Raw genomic sequence first — 19,472 nt, forward strand, 5'->3', positions numbered from 1 at the left:
AGGCATCAATATTAGTATTATCTTATTCATGGACTGAGTTTATCTTGGGATTCATAACAAGAGAAAGTCAATATAAAAACATATTGTTTTACGGTTATATTTAAAAACGAGAAAAAGAATTACTAATTTCAGTTGTATATGCAACCCACCACCTGACTTCTATAAATACAGACGGCCTTAATTTTATTCAATTTTATGACGTAATAAAAGGGCAAATATTTATAAAAGTAACTGTTGTACTGCTGTATCTAAAAAGCAACAGATGGAATTGAAAGTAATCTCAGCAGCCTTCTTATAGTTTAGTATAAATGAATATTTACGGTTTACAAGACAACAAAAAGGTGGAATTACATACCTGCACAAATATAAATGCAGTTTTTATTTGTTTGAGGTTAAAAATATTTCCCATTGCTAAGTTTCTAACGGGAGGTTCCTGCCTGCCCTTCTTTGGACAAACACCTGAGGGTGCCATCCATCCACCACACTATAACCAGGCCACTATGTGAACATGAAACTGGGCCACTCGTATAAGGTCACGTAGAGCACTGGAGCAATTAACACCATCTTGGCACAACATTACATTTAACCTATATTAAGCTGTAGCTGACCAGCTGGGAGTGTTCAGGTGCCAATTTCATAATGTCAGAGGTTTCTGTCGTTAAAAAACGTATTTAAAACCCAACTGTCCTTCAGATGTTTCATCTTGTCGTTGCTCAATCGTTGGCAGCACCATCACGAACTAAAACATTAAAAACATTTAACTGCCAGTGTCTCAAAAACAAAAACAAGGTTCAACTTAGAAATGATTTTATCTCCAAAAGTTTCTTTATTCTGGAAAAAATAATAATAATAATAATTATAATAAACTGTCACCAGGTTGGTTTTGTTCCTGTAAAATGTCTCTGAGGCGACAGCAACGTTTTCTGACTGTAATACAGAGTTAGAACTCGACTCCCACGCCACTTCATTAGGTACACTACTGAGAGCGCTCCGATAAAACAGTCCTGCACTAAATCCCGTTCTAGTTTGTAATAACAGAAAGATGATGTTGATTCAACTGGGGTTTTATTTTGGAGTACTACACGTGTTCCTATTATTTAGGCCACCCTACATCAATACAGTTTAGCTGCATCCTCCTCCTAAATGATGATGCATGTGACCTTTCTGATGCAGTCACGAAGGAGCATTTAGAGCAGGACTGTCATATTATAATGCATTTCCCCCACATTAGTGTACCTAATGTTACGGCAAACACATTAGAATTAAGCTCTGTGCATTTAACCCATTTGTACAAACACAGAGCACCAGAGGAAACACTGGGGCCATGCAAGGTGCACAAGGAGGAGGAGCACTTTGCTCAAGGGCATTTCAACCAAAAGAGGGGATTCACACCAGTAAACCTTCCAGAGTCAAGACCACAGCTTCCACCAGAACAAACGTAGAACCCACAAAACTCATCAGAACAGTCACGGAGGAGGCGTTAGTGCAGGACTGTCACAGCAGAACGCGTTTACTGGTGTACCTAATGTTTTGGCAGGCGCTCGACGTGTTTCGCTGATGTGTGCAATTAAGAGACGAGAGACAGGGTCCAGTTTTAAAAACTCTCTCAGTAACTCTATTTTCTGTATTAATGTACAACCGTTGAAAATTACAGCAATTTATTTATTTTTTTTGTTTGTTTTTTTTTAATTTTTTTTGGTTCATTTTTCTCATTTTTTTTTCTTCAACGATCTAACTATGAACAGCCATTTTCCAGAAGAAGAAAAAAAAAACAAACAAACAAGTGAACAACGTGAGTGGAGGGAGGGGGAGGAGGAAAAAGAAAGAGCAAAACAAAAACAGGTGGAGGAGATGGAGGGAGGAGGAGGAGGAGCAAATTAACGGTGGAGGTCTATTTTCTTCAGTTTCTGAGTGTGTTCATGCAACAAGTAACGAAAAGGAAAAGGTGCTTTTATTGTGAAAGACGCCTGATTTTGTTCCTCGTGTCCCGTTTGCGTCTAAAAAAACCAAAACTAAACGTGGGAATCAGTCACTTCTGAACTTTTGCAGCTCAGAGGAAGAAAATAAATAATGCATTTAGTCAAAAAAAGATGATGTTTTTTTTTTTCTTCCATGATCGGGATCTGAAAAACGTAAAAATTTAAATGAGCATGAAGAGGAAACTGAGGAGGATACAATCGTGCCATCCTGTGACTCTGCAGCGTTAAATGGGAAACTGGGAAATGTAGAGAAGCAAACGGGGAAAAAGAACGAGAGTATGAGTGCATCAAGGTAGCAAGGGAGGAAGGAGGGAAGGAGGGAAGGAGGGAAGGAAGGAAGGAGGGAGATGCTGGTGCTCTGGAGTCACGATGGTGCTTCAGGTATCGTGGAAATCCTTCAGCAGCGTACGTCGCCTCTGCTCAGCGATGTGCATCTGATTCTCCAGATCCTGATCAAAAACAAACACATCATTAATTATTATTATTATTATTAATCTTTATTGTAAATTAATTTCCCAAACGTTGTAATAATAAAAACAAAGCTGCCAAATAAATGAATAATAATAATGATAAAAAACAATGTTACGCAGGTAAACGATGCAGCTACACACACTTCCTCATCCAGCTGATACTCAATATTAAGAGGAGCAGGAAGAGGAGGTGAAGAAGAAGAAAAAAAAGAAGAAGAAAGAGAAAAATGAAGGAGGAGCAGGACTGTGTCTAAATCTAAATGTAAAATCTGAAGGTGGAAAATAATAAAAAGAAACAAAACCATGTTTGTTCTGGATGAGGAGGAGTTTAAAGGCACCTCCTCCTGAGGAGTTCCCGCCTCCCTCCCCTCCCTCCCCCCTCTCACCCCTCGGTCGCTGGCGCTGAGCTCCCCCTCTCCTCCCACCACTCCTCTCTCGTAGGAGTCGGCTCGCTCCACCTTCCAGGACAGGTTCTCTATCTCGGCCTCCAGCTGGGCCTGCTGGTACTCAAACTGGGGGGGGGAGGGGGAGAGGGGGGGGACAGAGTCAAGACAACAGTCAATCAACCAGCCACAACATTAAGACCACCACCAGTCATCAAACTCTCTCTCAAACCCTCCACCCCCACCTTTGAACCCTGACGGCCTCTGTAAAGGAGGTTGGGGGGGGGTCATAATGTTCTGGCGGACCCGCTGTGGGTAACTGTGACTCACCAGTTTCTTGCGTGGGCCGGACTCCATGTAATAGGCGTAAGGATACGTGTACTGCAGCGTGTAGCGACACTGGAAACACAAATAAAAAAAACACATGATGATGAGAAGATGAAGCAAAAAGAGAAGAAGAAGAAAAACAAAGAGGAGGAAGAAGAATGGGGAGAAAGGAGGATGAGGTACATGCAAGAAGAGGAAGGAGGACAAGAAGAAGAAAGAGGAGAAAGATGAGTAGGAAGGAGGAAACCAGAATCAATCCCATCTGAAGAAGAAGAAGAACGTGAAGAAGAATGAGGAAGAGGAGGAAGCAGAGTTAGAAAGAAGTGAAGGAGGAGAGAAGAAGGGGAAGAGGAGAAGAGAGAAGGAGAGGAGGGAGGGAAAGACAGAAGAGAGGATAAAGAATGACATAGAAGAAGAAGAGAAGAAGATGATGTTGAGGAAGAAAGAGGAGTAAAGAAGATTGAGAAGAGAGGAGGAGCGAGGAGGAGGAGGAGGAGGAGGAGGAGGAGGAGTAAGAAGAAGAACCAGAAGAAAAACGATGAGGAGGAGAGAGAAGGAGAAGAGAGAGAAGAAGAAGAAGAGTGTTGGAGGAAGAAGAGGAGTACGAAGATGCAGAAGGAGGAGGAGGAGGAGTAAGAAGAAAAATGATGAGGAGGAGGAGGAGGAGTAAGAAGAAGAACCAGAAGAAAAACGATGAGGAGGAGAGAGAAGGAGAAGAGAGAGAAGGAGGAGGAGCTTGTTCTGTGTTTCTGTTTCTATCAGTCTCGGTGGGTTAGCATTGTGATGCTAGTTAGCTTAGCTACAGCGGCATTAGCGAGTCTTTTGTACCTTAGCCAGTAGCTTGGCAGCGTTATGCAGGTACTGCCAGTCGATCCAGGTTCCCAGGTTGTTCATTACTCTCTCCTGGATCTTCTCCTGGATCCTCTGGTACGTCTGAGCCTCCAGCTGCAGAGACTTGTTGTGATTCTCCCACTGGCAAGAAAATAAAAAATTACATTAATTTAAATAAAAAATAAAAAGTTTAAGGACAAGAACAAGACTACGATGACTATAAATAGACAGAAAGAGAAATGATGGATGGAGACAAGATCAGAGCAACTGATGCACAATATTAAGAGGAGGAGGAGGAGAAGAAGGAGGAGGAGGAGATGACTAGTAGAAGAAGGAGGAGGAGGACTAGTAGAAGAATTAGGAGGAGGACTAGTAGAAGAATTAGGAGGAGGACTAGTAGAAGAAGAAGGAGAAGGAGGAGAAGGAAGAGGAGGAGGAGGACTAGTAGAAGAAGAAGGAGGAGGAGGAGGACTAGCAGAAGTAGAAGAACCTAGGAGGAAGGAGGAGGAGGAGGACTAGTAGAAGAAGAAGAACTAGTAGAAGAAGAAGGAGGAGGAGGAGAACTAGTAGAAGAAGGAGGAGGACTAGTAGAAGAAGAAGGAGGAGGAGGAGGACTAGTAGAACAAGAAGGAGGAGGAGAAGGAGACGGAGGAGGACTAGTAGAAGAAGGAGGAGAACTAGTAGAAGAAGGAGGAGGAGGAGGACTAGTAGAAGAAGAAGGACTAGTAGAAGGAGGAGTAGGAGGAGGACTAGTCGTAGAAGAAGAAGGACTAGTAGAAGGAGGAGGAGGAGGACTAGTAGAAGGAGGAGGAGGAGGACTAGTAGGAGGAGGAGGAGAACTAGTAGAAGAAGAAGGAGGAGGAGGACTAGTAGAAGAAGAAGGAGGAGGAGGACTAGTAGAAGAAGAAGGAGGAGGACTAGTAGAAGTAGGAGGAGAACTAGTAGAAGAAGAAGGAGGAGGACTAGTAGGAGGAGGAGGAGGAGGAGGACTAGTAGAAGAAGGAGGAGGAGGAGGACTAGTAGAAGAAGAAGGAGGAGGACTAGAAGAAGGAGGAGGAGGAGGAGGAGGAGGAGGAGGAGGACTAGTAGAAGAAGAAGGAGAAGGACTAGTAGAAGGAGGAGGAGGAGGAGGAGGAGGAGGACTAGTAGAAAAAGGAGGTGAAGCTACAGTGTGAACACAGAGCAGAGCCTCCAGAGTGGAAACACCTCCTGCTTTAAGGTCAGTTTCTACGTCAGATTATCAGATTATCTCCGTCGGTCTCAACACGACAGCGTAGAAGCGAACACAGACTCACCCTCTCGAAGTAGAAGAGGTATTTCTTGAGGGCCTCCCGGGCCTGAGCCTGCTGGCTCTGGTTCACGATGTCGGGGTTTTCTTTGTAGCGGCTGCACTCGTAGTACTCGCTGCCGTGAGTCTTCCAGTCTCCGAGACACATCCAGCAGAAATCTGTCAGGAGGAGGAGGAAGGAGACGCTCAGTCATTATCAGAGGAGACGTTTAAAAATACGGACGTCCTCTCATTAGTCAAACTCATGCCACAGTATGGTGCGGGGGCGGAGCTACATCATCGATGCCCCGCCCACACTTCCTCCAGACTCTCTCTCTAGTTTTTGTTTATTACTACTAATACTAATATAATAATAATAATATTTACTAATACTAAACTCTAGTAACTCTAGTAACTCTAGGACTAGTAGAAGAAGAAGGACTAGTAGAAGAAGGAGGAGGAGAAGGAGGACTAGTAGAAGAAGGAGGAGGAGGAGAAGAAGAAGGATTAGTAGAAGAAGAAGGAGGAGGAGGAGGTCTAGTAGAAGAAGAAGGACTAGTAGAAGAAGAAGGGGAGGAGGACTAGTAGAAGAAGGAGGAGGAGTCGGAGGAGGAGGAGTAGAAGAAGAAGGGGAGGAGGACTAGTAGAAGGAGGAGGAGGAGGAGAAGAAGAAGGATTAGTAGAAGAAGAAGGAGGAGGAGGTCTAGTAGAAGAAGAAGGACTAGTAGAAGAAGAAGGGGAGGAGGACTAGTAGAAGAAGGAGGAGGAGTCGGAGGAGGAGGAGTAGAAGAAGAAGGGGAGGAGGACTAGTAGAAGGAGGAGGAGGAGGAGAAGAAGGAGGATTAGTAGAAGAAGAAGGAGGAGGAGTCGGAGGAGGAGGAGTAGAAGAAGAAGGGGAGGAGGACTAGTAGAAGGAGGAGGAGGAGGAGAAGAAGAAGGATTAGTAGAAGAAGAAGGAGGAGGAGGCTAGTAGAAGAGAAGGAAGGAGAAGAAGGGGAGGAGGACTAGTAGAAGAAGGAGGAGGAGTCGGAGGAGGAGGAGTAGAAGAAGAAGGGGAGGAGGACTAGTAGAAGAAGGAGGAGGAGTCGGAGGAGGAGGAGTAGAGGTAGAAGGAGGAGGACTAGTAGAAGAAGATGATGGAGGAGGAGGAGGACTAGTAAAAGAAGAAGGACTAGTAGAAGAAGGAGGAGGAGGAGGAGGACGACTAGTAGAAGAAGAAGGAGGAGGAGGAGGACTAGTAGAAGACTACTATCATTCTACTAGTCCTCCTCCTCCTCCTCCTTCTTCTTCTACTAGTCCTCCTCCTCCTCCCCTCCTCCTCCTCCTTCTACCTCTACTCCTCCTCCCCTCCTCCTCCTCCTCCTCCTCCTTCTTCTTCTACTAGTCCTAGAGTTACTAGAGTTACTAGAGTTTAGTATTAATTAAACCAAAACTAGAGAGAGAGTCTGGAGGAAGTGTGGGCTGGATCCTCCTCTCCTTCCACCGGCTACAAGGAAACGCTGGATCACACACTGTTACTTACCGTGTTTGCACTTGGAGCATTGCTGAAGGAAAGAAAGAAAGAAATATTAATACATTAAACCTGATTAAACAGCAGGTATCACACGACGTTTGAGTCCAGTGGAGTTTTAACATCATGTTGTTTCTAGTATTTCTGACTCACCATGTGATTACAGCCTCCGTTCTTCTCGATGCAGATGTTGCACCTCGGACACTGGAGGAGAGAAACACACACAAACAGCTGTTAACATCACGTCTTTGTGTGATTTATTTTATTTCAGCCTGTGTGTGTGTGTGTGTGTGTGTGTGTGTGTGTGTGTGTGTGTGTGTCGGTCAAACCTACGTCTTTAGTGTGTGCGCTGATGTAGTTCGCAGTCTCAGAGTCGTCTGCACATTTGGTCAGCCACTTACGGATCGTAGCGCAGTCCGTGGGAGCGTGGTACATCTGACGGCATTTAAAACTGCGGAGGAGGAGGAGGAGGAGGAGGTTAGACAGGGATGTGACAGAGAGAGGAGGAGGAGGAGGAGGAGGAGGTTAGACAGGGATGTAACACAGAGGAGGAGGAGAAGGAGGAGGAGGAGGCAGAGAATGAGAAGAAGGATGAGGAGGGGAATAAAAAAGAGGAGGAGCAGGATGAGAAGAAAAAAAGATGAAAAGGAGAAGGACAAGAAGGAGGAAGAGAAGAGAGAAGAGAGAGAAAGGAGGAAGAGTAAGGATCAGAGAGGAGGAGGAGGATTAGACAGGAGATGTAACAGAAGAGGAGGAGGAGGAGGTGAAAGGGAGAGCTGGAGAAGGAGAATGTAACAGAGGAGGAGGAGGAGGAGGAGGAGGAGGTTAGACAGGGATGTAACAGAGAGGAGGAGGAGGAGGAGGAGGAGGTTAGACAGGGATGTAACAGAGAGGAGGAGGAGGAGGAGGAGGAGGTTAGACAGGGATGTAACAGAGAGGAGGAGGAGGAGGAGGAGGAGAAGGACAAGAAGGAGGAGAAGATGCAGGAGAAAGAGAAGAAGTAGGAGGAAAATAAGGAGAAAGATGAGAAGAACAAGGAGGAGGAGGAGGAGGAGGAGTCTACAGGTCTAAATGCTCTGAGTTGATGTCATTACACCGACCAGCCATTACATTATGACCACCTTCCTGCTATAGTGATTCAGAGAATGAACGTGGTCGTTCTAATGAACTGAGGCCAAGTCAACACCTTCTGTAACGTTCTGATATTTACACTCGTTTCCTTCTATAACTAAATAAAGCTCTGAACTGAATAATTAACAGCTGATGTGACTGAACACAACCCTGATGTTTATTACTATTAGTTTAAACTGGCTGTAAAAATGTCTTGTGATGTTGAGGTGGTTTCAGATGTTGCGTGTCCTACCAGAAGACTTCGCTGCATCGGCTGCACTGGACCCTCCGAGCTCGAGGCTCCTGCACCTTGATGACGATGGGACAGTCTGCACCCGGACACAACTGCAGCTGGAAGTGACTCTGCAAAGTGTGGACAGAGGCGACAATCAATGAGCTTCCACTGACTTAAAATCGTTGTGTTTCCCATTTATTTTCACAGCCACAACTTCTCCTTTCACAGGTTTTTTAAAGATGTTATAATCTGCAGAAATGTGTTTGTGGACGTTGTGTCTCTCAGACCTCGACGTAGTCTCTGAAGAGGTAGCGTCTGTATTTGTCCTTGAGCTCCTCTCCTGGCAGCAGCGGCAGGACAAAGTCTTCTGGCATCTGCAGGGAACAGTCCTGAGCCATACACGAGATACCTGCCGACAACACGACCGGTGAGACGAGCAACAACGACGACACATTCAAACTAGAACCCGCATGTTTCCCGCCTGCAGGAGTTTGTTTCTGGTTTTTCTAGAGTCACCGTGACCCAGAACCTGGAATCTGTCCCCGTCATGGACTCGTCCTTCATGCAGCTAACGGACAGAGAGACGGTTATCGGACTCTGAAGGACGAGGCCTTCAGGGACTGTGACAGAGGAGTCGCGCACTGATACAAAACATTGCACAATGACTTCTCGTCCACGCCCACACGTCCGTCTGCTTTCCTGCTGACAACGGGAAACTTTACACCCGATGGGACTCGGCCAAACTTCTTATTTACGCCTCCTTTGTCCTTTTACACTGAGGCTGCAACAAACTATTCTTCTTTTTTTGAATATTTTTCCTGAGCAGCTGATTCATTCTTTGGTGGTTAACCACTAAAACACAACAGAACCTGATCATATTCCCTGTTCAGAAAATGTCACAGCTGATTAACAAAATCTCACCATTTACCCACAACACAGGCCTGTGTGTGAAAAGCCTATGATATGTGGAGTTTATTAGTGTATGAGTGTGTGTTTCCCCATAATCCCCTTTAATATTTAGTAGTTTTGATCAGTGCAGATTTAAGCAAAAAAAAAGAAGTTAGAAGTCGTTTTCAGCCACAAACGTTACGAAAGGAAGTTTTTTTGTCCACTGTGCATTACTGAAAATGTTGAAACCGTATTTTCAAAACTTATGTAAAATTAAGTTTCCTCATCAAAAATCCTTCCAATCGCTGCTATAAAGTGGACGGAAGGAAAAAGAAACCTCCTCCTGTGGCTGAATTTTCTATATATGTACTTTAACCAGGAGCCACCACCTAAAAATTAATTGTTTAAAGACTTTATGACAATAAATTATTCTTAAAACCTGTAATGTTTCTTAAATTCTGTTTAGCTCCAGGTCTCAGTGTTGTGTTATGTTCACAACTCTCACTAAAACTGTGTGAAACTGAGGCACAGCAGCTACTTTTATTGGAAAAACTGCAGGTAATGTCTTGTCTATGTAATTCATCCACTTTGCAAATTCATTTGACACCAGTGCTGCACAGAGAATATGGAAATTCCACACAGAAACAACTTCAAGCAAAAAAGCAGGTTAGAACCAACAACCTTCATGCTGCGATGCTAACCGACGGCTAACGGTTGCTAACACTCATTTAGAGCTTAGAGAAAAACTCTCAGATGGATTAAACTACAGCCTCTCATTAGACATCTCGGTTTTTGCAAGACAGAAATTTGCAAGATCGTGCAACAAGATGAGATCGAAATCATGACTCAAGCTCCAACGCAGAGAAAGATGATTAGATTTAAGACGCGTCAAAGATGTGAAACTAGAGGGAGAAAACTGTGAACATGTCTTTATAGTAAAACTCAGAAGTGACTGGATTTTTATATATTACTTTTTACTTTTTAAAGCTCTTGTACAACACATTTACTATGTATTACTCTGTGAATGGGTTTGTTTGCAAATGCAAGTAGTAGACTCTTCTAATTTATGTAGGTTTGCATTTTATCATCTTAAAACCTAAACTTATTGTGCACAAACACCCATAAATAAATTTAAAAAGGGGTCAGAGGTTTAAAGTGTGAGTCCGTCGCTCTATAACACCGGCTCTGATTTGGCTGCAGAGACGCAAAACAAACGCACAATGCATCCGCACTCACCCACTCCCAGGCCATCTTTGACCAGGACGGTGCAGTGCTGCTCCCAGCATGCTTTGCAGAAGGAGTGCTGGCAGGGCAGAGCCAGGAGGGAGTCTCTCCGGACCACCTGTAGACAAACACCGCACTGGAGGGACTGAGGGGCCTGAAACACAACGCAAAGAAGCCGTCAACACATCAGGTCAAACTGTAGAGAAGTTACACTGAACAACCTTAAAAATACGCCGGTAATGTAGTCGTTTCTGTTGCTAAGCTAGCTAGCGTCAGAGTGTATAAAGATGGAAAACCGAACAGCTCCTTTAAAGTGAAGCCAAAGCCGGTAGAGCTCCCCCTGGTGGCTGGAGGCTGCAGTACAGGTCATAAGCCCCACCCCCCTCCATGTTAGTGGGCGGGATTTGGGTCAAACTAAAAACACTTAAATACACGTCAAATAATTAATTTCAAGGAATCGTTTCTGTCATTTTAGGTAGTTAATACAATTTTTTTTTTAGATGAGTTTCGTTTTAGTTCTTTAATCTGATGCAATAGAATCAAGTTGTGACCACCGGTTGCCATGACAACCGCTCTGTGAGCGTGTCTGGAGGAAGTGTGGGCGGGGCATCGATACTGTGACTCCGCCCTCAGTCTGTACTGATCAGACACTCGCTCCAAAGTAGGTAAGATGGCGCCGCCTGTATCTCTGGGCGTAAAGGTAAAACATGTTTCTCTGTAGCATTTACAGACTTACTATGAAGTTAAACAAGTCTAATCTACGAAAAGTGTCAAACTCACAGTGACTGATCTGCAGGTGCTGCTGGGTTGGACCAGAGCGTCCGATAAGAGCAGAGACGAGTTGGACTTATATCTGTGGGAAAAACAAAAGACAGAAAACAGGGTCAAAACCAGATGAGTGATAAAACTGAATCCACCTGCCTGAGTTTTTGGAGTCATCATTCTACAGTTTGGTTACCAGAGTATAGAGAGTTTAATTTTAATCCGTTTTTTTTTTTTGTTTTTTTTGCCTCCTGAGACCCCACGTCCTCATATGGGGACATTAAGTTTTATGTTTGTGGCAGATTATTCTGCTCCATTTTAACTTTTATCTTCTTAACTAGACACTAGTTGGTGTAAAAACCTCATCAAATGTTACAGTTTAAACCTGTTTATTTATGATTATTAACTTTTATAGTTTAATGCAAATTCTGTCAATAGTAACTTTGCTAATTAGCATGTCTTCGTTTGAAGACATTGGGACTTCATCACTTGAAAATTCTGCTTTTGCACAAGCATGTTCAGACATGAAAATTAACACTTTTATACTTTGTTGCATATTCGAGTGAAATAATCCCTGTGTCCACACATGAGGACATTTTTTCTTTTTCCAAAAACTACTTCCTGTTCAAAGATGAGAGTTAGTTTTTAGGTCCAACTAATCCCCAATAAAGAGAAATGGAGAAAATAAAAATGCATAGCAAAGAGTTTTAAAGTAAATGAGACAAAAACTAATAAAATGGAGCTGAGAATAAATGAGGTTCAGACCTGGTTATTAGATCACATGTGACCTCATTCCTCATATTAAAGACCATCAACACAACAAACAGCTGTTTATAGTCAAACTGAGTCTGAGTTTATTTAAATACAGAGAAGCTGAGATCAGACATTTTAATACCAGGTGTGAAGGCGGGAACTTAAAGCTAAAGCTAAAAGTGGACGTACCTGTCCAGTATTTGTGAAACCTGCCAGTGAAAATGCACCAGGATCAATTTTGCTACTGCCGGTAAAACCTGTGAGAGAAAAGACACACAACAATGGACAGATTAAGACAAGTGTCGTCTGCTCTTTCTACAGGGTTCAGATCTGAGAAATTTAAAACTTTTTAAGACCATTATGGGTTAAATTTAAGACCTACACAAAGTACAAAATATAAGGAAAATCAGAGTTACTTTCAAAACAACTACATTTATTGTCATTCAACTGGCAACCCTGTGGTGGGCTTCACTAATGAGGAACAGACACATAATAGACTCGGGCCAGAGGGCGTGAGGATTTAAGACTTGACCAAATGTAATTTAAGACCTAGAATTCAAAATATGCTGCTATTTAAGACGTTGTAAGGCCTTAAATTGGGGTTATCATATTTTAAATTGTTTAAGACTCCACAGAAACTCAGTTTTCACCTCTTCCAGTCTTTTAATAAATGCTGAACGCTGTTCATGAACATATTGGAGCTCATTCATGGTCCTGGTGTCTTTTTAAAGCCAAGACTCTTAAGTTTCCATCACAAAAAGTCAGAATCAATCGAAGCGGTTTTGTTCTGGAGGAATCAGTTGGCGCAAAGTTAAAAACTGGCCTAAATGCTTTGGAAAAAAATGACTTTTATCAATGAAAGCAGAAGAAAATGACGTTTACTCAAACACAACTCAGGTCCAGAGCTTTGACTGCTTCTAAAAGATAAAGGGTTAAAGGTTTTCTCCTAGATTCAGCCCAATAAATCTGTCTGAACGCAGCCACATCTAGTCAGGTAACAGCTGAATGTGGATGTTTGCTGAGGTGAAAGTATGAAATCATCAAAGGTTTCCTGGAGACTAGGAAGTTTATGGCAGCGTTGGAGAACCAGAATGATTTTTGAGTAGAGAACATGAGGTACGAGCTCCAGTAGGAAGATCTACTGGACTGAGTCCAGGCGACTCCAGGGGCCTAATCTACTGAGAACCCAAACAAACAGTGCTGCTAAATTGTGCGTGTGTTGTTGGTTTGCGTGTTGCGGGTGATGCACTAACTGACAACAGGTGCAAACGTGGTGGAGGCTCCGCCCTATTTAAATGAGGATTTATTTAAATGAAACCTGAAGCCGTGGAACTGGAGGCGTTTTCTGCAAGAGGTAAATGAACATGTTGTTATATTAACCAGGAGAAACGTAATATGGGAGTAAATCTGTGACCAGGTCAATGCTGTTTGGGAAACAAGAAGAACACCGGATGAAATTAAGAAAAGATGGGATGACATAAGTAGAAGAATTTAGGGAGAGGGGACATGTCTCGGTTATTTTAGCTTCTGTTGTTCCAAACATGTTGACAGAAGCAGAAAAGATTTGTTGTCTCAGTTGCCGCCTCCTCCTCCTCACAACAATAACCACAGACATTTATGCCAAACACACCAAATATAGGAGCAAAACACAGCCACCGCAACCAGATTCTCAACCCTCGACCCAATATTTTACCCAATTTCTAAATATTCACTGAGCCAAACACGCTAACTGGTCTGCACGTGTTATTCTGCATGTTTGACTAATGCAACCCTCATTGCCCCCTTTATAAGATCAGCTTCATCATTAGTTAGTGTAATGACGTTTTTGCAAATCTTTAGTGACTGAGAAACAAGGAAAGACTTTAGGAAGCGACAGAGGAGCAGCTTTAGGACGTTAAACATAATTTCCTCTCTCATTGACGACTGTTAAACCAGCACCGCTGCACCACTGGACTGTTCTGCACATGCACACTTTAAATAATCTGTTTGCCCAGGACCATGTAAGATAATACTTTATCGATCTCCATTAGGAGAATTCAAAATATATATATACCAAACATTGCACTACTTTATTCACATTAGGTCCCTACAGCTCATTATTTATGCAGCGTTTAACCCTTGAACAATGTGCTGGGTGGTGTAAAGGACGGCAGCATCTTTTTTGAACCAATCAGAGCTCTGCACACAAGTTCTTTGAGTAAATGCTGCACGATGCAATAAGTTATTTTCTTCTGATTTTATTGACAAAAGTCAATATAAAATGTTCATGAACAGCATTCAGTTAACTTTGGGTAAAAAGGCATTTTTTCTTTGTTAGTTTTGCAAAAATGCCGGATTGATAAGAGGTTAAATCTCACTTAATCTGCATTTAGAATCAACGAACGTATCATCTGCCCACTTCCTCCCGTGTTAATAATGTTCTAGTTCCGGTTTATAATCTTTAACGCACAATATGTTCATAGCAGCTCAGCTATATATGGTCTCAGCTGTACATACAGAAGGTTTCCATCTGTAAATATTCTCCATATGCTATAAAACCAACCTGTGCCTTCACACTATTTATGCTCTTACTGCTTAGGTGCTAAACTGCATTTCATTGCTCTGTGCCTGTAATAATGTTCTAATCTAATTAAACCTAATGAGATCTAATCTAATCAGAGCGGGACTGGTGAACGCTCACCTTCAGCGCAGCAGCCACAGTGTTAACCTCCTCTATCAACACCCGCTGACTCTCCTTGTAGGTGAGACAGGTGAACTGGTACTCCTCCGGGTCGAACGAGTCGGCGCCCTGCTGCTCCACGTCGCTGGCCACGCCCACGTAGTAGTCCACCATGTCGCACTGGTCCTCCTCCTCCTCTTCTCCGCCGTCGTCGTCATCCTCCTCCTCCTCCTCAGAGTTCACGCCGAAGTCTTCCTCGTTGCTGTCCGACGCCTGGCTGTTCATGTCCACGGACATCCAGTCGATCGACTCAGTCGCCCGGACAGGTAGACGACGCGCCTACCTGTCGGTTTCCCCGGCGGCGGCGGCGGCGGTTCCCCGGTTACCTTTACTGAAGCTCCACCGGCGCCGCTGAGCCTCCGTTCCGCCTCCTCGTGTCACGGAGCAGAGTCTTCCTGCCTTCCAGTCTGTCTGAGCGCGCTCAGCAGCAGCGGAAGAAGCAGAAGAAGTCGCACTCCCCGTCACTCATTTGGAAAGATGGTTACAGGACGATTCTGTGGAGGCGACGGAGGCAGGAAAACAGCTTCCGATTAGTTTCTGGACGTGGAATTCCCAACATAAATACACCCACCGGCCATGACATCACAACCTCCCACTGGACATGTGAACAACACTGACCCTTAACCCTTAAATCTTAGGTTAGAAGCAGGAAAAAATCATCTCCCTTGTTTTCATTCCTTGAGAAATAGTTTTAGATTTTATTTTTGGCCTTTTTTTCTTTGGCAATTCCACCGTTTAAAAACGTGACAGTAACAGGACTTTCGCCGAACCACGAACCACGTGATGTTTAAGTGAAGGGGATGACGCTGGTTAGCTTGTTATCACGCCTCCTGTCAGTGCGTTGGGATTTATTAGGGAACAAGTTGAACATTTCTCTTGCAAAACGTTCAAGTGGAAGGACTTGAGAGACGTTCACAAGGCAGGAAGAGCCGTGCATCTCCAGAACGGCGTCTATCCAGCTGCATGTTTTTGTTTTTTTCCCTCAGGAATCAGTTTAGGGGGTTTGTTATTTATTTATTTTTGGCTGAAACTTACTTTTTCTTCTGCAATTCTAATGTTTAAGAAAATGCGACACTGCTCAGACTTAAACTACTAATCCACTGATTTACAAGTTCTCCATTTATCACTTGATCTATAGTTTGGAAAACGAGTTAAGCTGAGGACGCTGTAGCTTGAAGGAAGAACAAATCTGATATTAAGTCTGTGGCAAATTGGGAAATAACGCTGGAGACAAAACGGGAACAAGAGTTGAGTTGATGACGTGCAGCAAACGCCCGACACTCATAAACAAATATTCGATCGATTTAAACAGCGCCTGACCATAGAAAAAGTGGTTCGACCGCCTTTAGCTTTGATCCCAGCGACAATCGGCCCCATCGCTCTGGAACAGACTCAATCTGGACTCATCAGACCACATGATCCTCTCCCACGTCTCCAGAGTCCAGTCTTTCTGCTCCCTATCAGATCGAAGCCTTTTTTACAGGTTGTCCTCACTGATCAGGGGTTTTCTTAAGGCTGAGTTCCCTTCACATTGTCTGTGTGAAAATGTTCTTCCTTTCACTACTAAACAAAGCCCTGACTTCTACTGCTGCTTTTCTTCCATCTGATTTCACCAAACGTTTATCAGAATTTATTTCTTCCTGGAACACGATGGTTCCTCATTATCATTACAGTTTTTGATAATGCAGCGTTGGACAGTTCTTGACCCAGTTTTAGAAGTTTCCTCTGTTTGATGCAGCCAATGATTTGAAGCTTCTCAAACAGACTAACATCTTTTCCACCACCACTGGATGCGTCTTTCAACATGGTTGTTTATCTACTCATTGCACCAGTTGGGGTTAAATAATTTGTTGTCAGCTGAAAGATAATCATCCAGGCTTTAATTACCCATTAGGACGCCTCTACCCACTTGCTTAGTCAATTCTTTTTGGTCCAGGCGGTGGATTATTTACATACAAGGAAAAACAAAATATAGATTTACCCACTTGGCTGGAGGTGTAAAGCTACATTTAACTGTGCATGGTCCTCAAAAATGAAAGCGCAGGTGTATATCTAGCTCTCTGTTATTTTAAAGTAAAGCTGTACCCAGTGAGGTTTACTCTTCAGATCGGGGCCTTTAGTGAACCTGCATCTACATGTGATTTGGAGCCACTACAGGCGGCTATAACACGGGGACGAACACGTTTCCTGGCACCGGGCTCCAAATGTGACTTCGCAAATATCCACCTGGACTAAACAGCAAGGTTGACCGGGGGGAAACCAGCCAGACAGCCGAGAGATGAGTGCTCGCATTCCGCCCGATCCGGGTTAAAAATAGGCAGCGAACTGGGTGACACACATCTCGCTAAGGCTAATGTATTATTACAGCGACTCAGCACGGGGTTGATAGCAGGTCTTGGAGGGAGAGAGGGGGAGGAAGGGAGGACTGGGGGGGATTAAAGCAGAGGAAAACACGATTCATTACCGTTTCACTTCTTTAGAAGCTAAAAAAAAAGTCAAGATCCACAGAGCGGCTGGCTAATTTAGCGCTAGCCGGATTAGCTTCGTAGCTAGCGGCTATGTTTAGCTGCACGATTAAAGAGTTAAAACTATTCCTAAAACCAGCCAGGAATACAAACTTACTGAATTCCTCCTATAAATAAAAAATAAACATACATTTACAAAAAAAATGACAACATATAATCCACCTAGGTTCCCCCCCCCCTTCCTCCCCCTTCTCCCCGCTCCGCTGCCTCCGCCTCTCGCCTAACTCGAGTCCGGGGATCGAGATGTAAACAAGGCCCCGCGGAGCTCGGGGTGCGGTAAACACGTACATTTAAACAACCGCCGCGTCCTTTTTCCGCCGTTCACGGTCCGCTGCCTTTACCTCTCGGAGAAGATGGGGGCTCTGCCCGCGGTGACACTCGTGGGTGGCGTTCGTTTTAAAGTGGGGGGGATCCACGGGGGCGATGGGGACTCGGAGCCTGGCTGCCCGGAGGAAGTCTGACTGGGAGACGGAGGAGCTTATCAGTGACTTCACGTCCGGGTTCCTCGCGCCGCCTCCGTCTGCGCCTCCGCCAGAGGAGGCGAGATAAGACGAGACAGGTTTCATTTGTTTGTTTACATGCACACTTGGCACAGTGCGCACAGACAAGTGTATTTGTGCACTGCGGTCAGGGGTAAATTTGTCTTTTGTGTCGCACATATAAATCATGTTGTGTAATAGTGTTTCATACTATTTTTTTTGTACATTTAACTAATTTACCTCATTGTAAATTATATTACTACCTGGTCAAATAAATCAATAAAAATAAAAAAATAAATTTAAAAAATAGTGTCAAATCATTAGCATGCCATTTAGCAAAATACGTATAGATGTATAACTGAGAAAAATAAAATATAAACTGTAAACTTGAAATGTAAACTAAAGATATATGCATTAACAACATTTTAAAGCAGCCGTGTGAATAAAATGCAGTGATGCAGCGATGTTTGAGTCCAGTTTAAGCTCAGACCTTAGTTCTTGATTGTTAACTTGCAGCGTTTTGTATAAATGTGTAAATGCAGGTTGGTTCTGATGAGATGATCCACTGAACAAGGTGTTGAGTCCATGGTCCTGTGACACCGTGACTCTTTAAACCTCAGTGCTGCTGATAATAAATGGACCTTATCTCACCTCATGCGTCAACGCCAGGCTCCATTTATAGGCTACATGGGCACCAGCACAACAAACAGGGTCACGGATTCTGTTTTGCAATTGCAGATTATTTATTTATTTATTTGTTTAGAGTCAGAAACAAAGTGAGTTGTCTCAAGATATGAGTGTGTTTGAGACAGAAAAGGTGAGAGAAGAGAAGCTTCACAGATCAGAAACACACAAACACACAAATCAGAAACACATGTGTCATGTGAAATGTTTCCAACACTCTGGGAGACTAAATGTTTTCCTTCCTTCTCGGATGCTCAGGTTAGAGACTTTCTGCAGAGGATGCAGCTCTACAGCTCGATACTGGAGCTACTTTACTTTAGCTATAAAAGGCTGCTTCAATAAACGGTGCATTATCCTGTGTGAGCTCCTGATCAGCGTCTGAGAAGCCGAGAGCTGGTAAATGGTCTAAAACTGCTGAGGAGGAGGAAGGATCATCATCATCAGGAGCAAAACAAATATCTCCACTTACTCTTTGATTTCCCAGTTAAAAACATGAGACAGAATAAAACTCTAAATATCATCAGTGTCGCCTTTTATTAACTCATCATGTCAACACAGAGAAACAAACACATAGAATCATTCCATAGACGCTGTGTCCACTCACTAACATTAATAATCTAACATCACTGTCTCTGTGATGGAAAACATGTTCATAGACCTTTCAAAGACCAAGACGATATACATTTTTTATATTTACTTTTGTTTATTTATTATTATTTTATTTGTTCATGGGTTTACTGATTTATATTAAATTCCCTCTTTTCTCTTCAACTTTATTTCCTGACTATTACATGTTGTTTGTGTTTATTGTTATTGTTAGTTCTTAAAGTTTTTTGTCTTTTATTCTTATTTCTCTTTTTATGTTTCTCTGTTGAGACAACTATTATTATTTTATTCATTTCTATATTTTAGTTTTTTGTCTTTCTTTTATTTTTCTTTCTTCATACAATTTTTTTATTATTCATTTCTATATTTGTTCTTTGTTTTTTTTTCTGCCTTGGTAATTAAATCTGCTTCATGTGATTTTCCTGCAGCAGATTTATACTGAAGAAGCCAAAGAACACGTGTGAATTCTACGTGGTTTTATTCTGTAAAACACATCTATCAGGTACGTTTCTTACTCATTGTGTCATTTTTGTTCATTATTTGTTCTTTCTTATGTTATTCATCATGAAAGTCTATTTCCTTTATTCAGTCTCCAGCACTTTAACATTTTTCCAATTAAATCTTCTCAGTTTTCCATCAAACTGTAAATATTTCATACACTCATCAATTTATATTTACTCTTATGTTTTTTTTTATCTAGCTTGTGTTTTTGCTGCTGTA

The 19,472-nt window shown here is 42.9% G+C and overlaps 1 protein-coding gene across 2 annotated transcripts; it reads right to left on the reverse strand.

The window, feature by feature from the left end:
* Positions 1 to 1,587: 1,587 nt before the first annotated feature.
* arih2 (ariadne homolog 2 (Drosophila)) lies at positions 1,588 to 17,478 on the reverse strand. 2 transcript variants are annotated; one of them, XM_047596122.1, is made up of 15 exons: positions 17,325 to 17,478; positions 14,420 to 14,952; positions 11,929 to 11,996; positions 11,005 to 11,077; positions 10,237 to 10,378; positions 8,400 to 8,521; positions 8,131 to 8,240; positions 7,101 to 7,218; positions 6,921 to 6,971; positions 6,780 to 6,801; positions 5,286 to 5,437; positions 3,988 to 4,131; positions 3,163 to 3,231; positions 2,836 to 2,961; positions 1,588 to 2,428 (listed from the first exon to the last, which is right to left on the reverse strand). In XM_047596122.1, exons 2-15 carry the CDS (start codon positions 14,693 to 14,695, stop codon positions 2,357 to 2,359), a joined length of 1,545 nt encoding a protein of 514 aa, XP_047452078.1. In that variant the 5' UTR covers positions 14,696 to 14,952; positions 17,325 to 17,478; the 3' UTR covers positions 1,588 to 2,356. The 2 variants fall into 2 exon arrangements, with proteins under 2 accessions (XP_047452078.1, XP_047452069.1); XM_047596113.1 differs by having other exon boundaries at positions 17,272 to 17,452.
* Positions 17,479 to 19,472: the final 1,994 nt, after the last annotated feature.

The sequence above is a fragment of the Mugil cephalus genome, chromosome 1, assembly GCF_022458985.1.
Source record: "Mugil cephalus isolate CIBA_MC_2020 chromosome 1, CIBA_Mcephalus_1.1, whole genome shotgun sequence".
Lineage (NCBI taxonomy): Eukaryota > Metazoa > Chordata > Actinopteri > Mugiliformes > Mugilidae > Mugil > Mugil cephalus.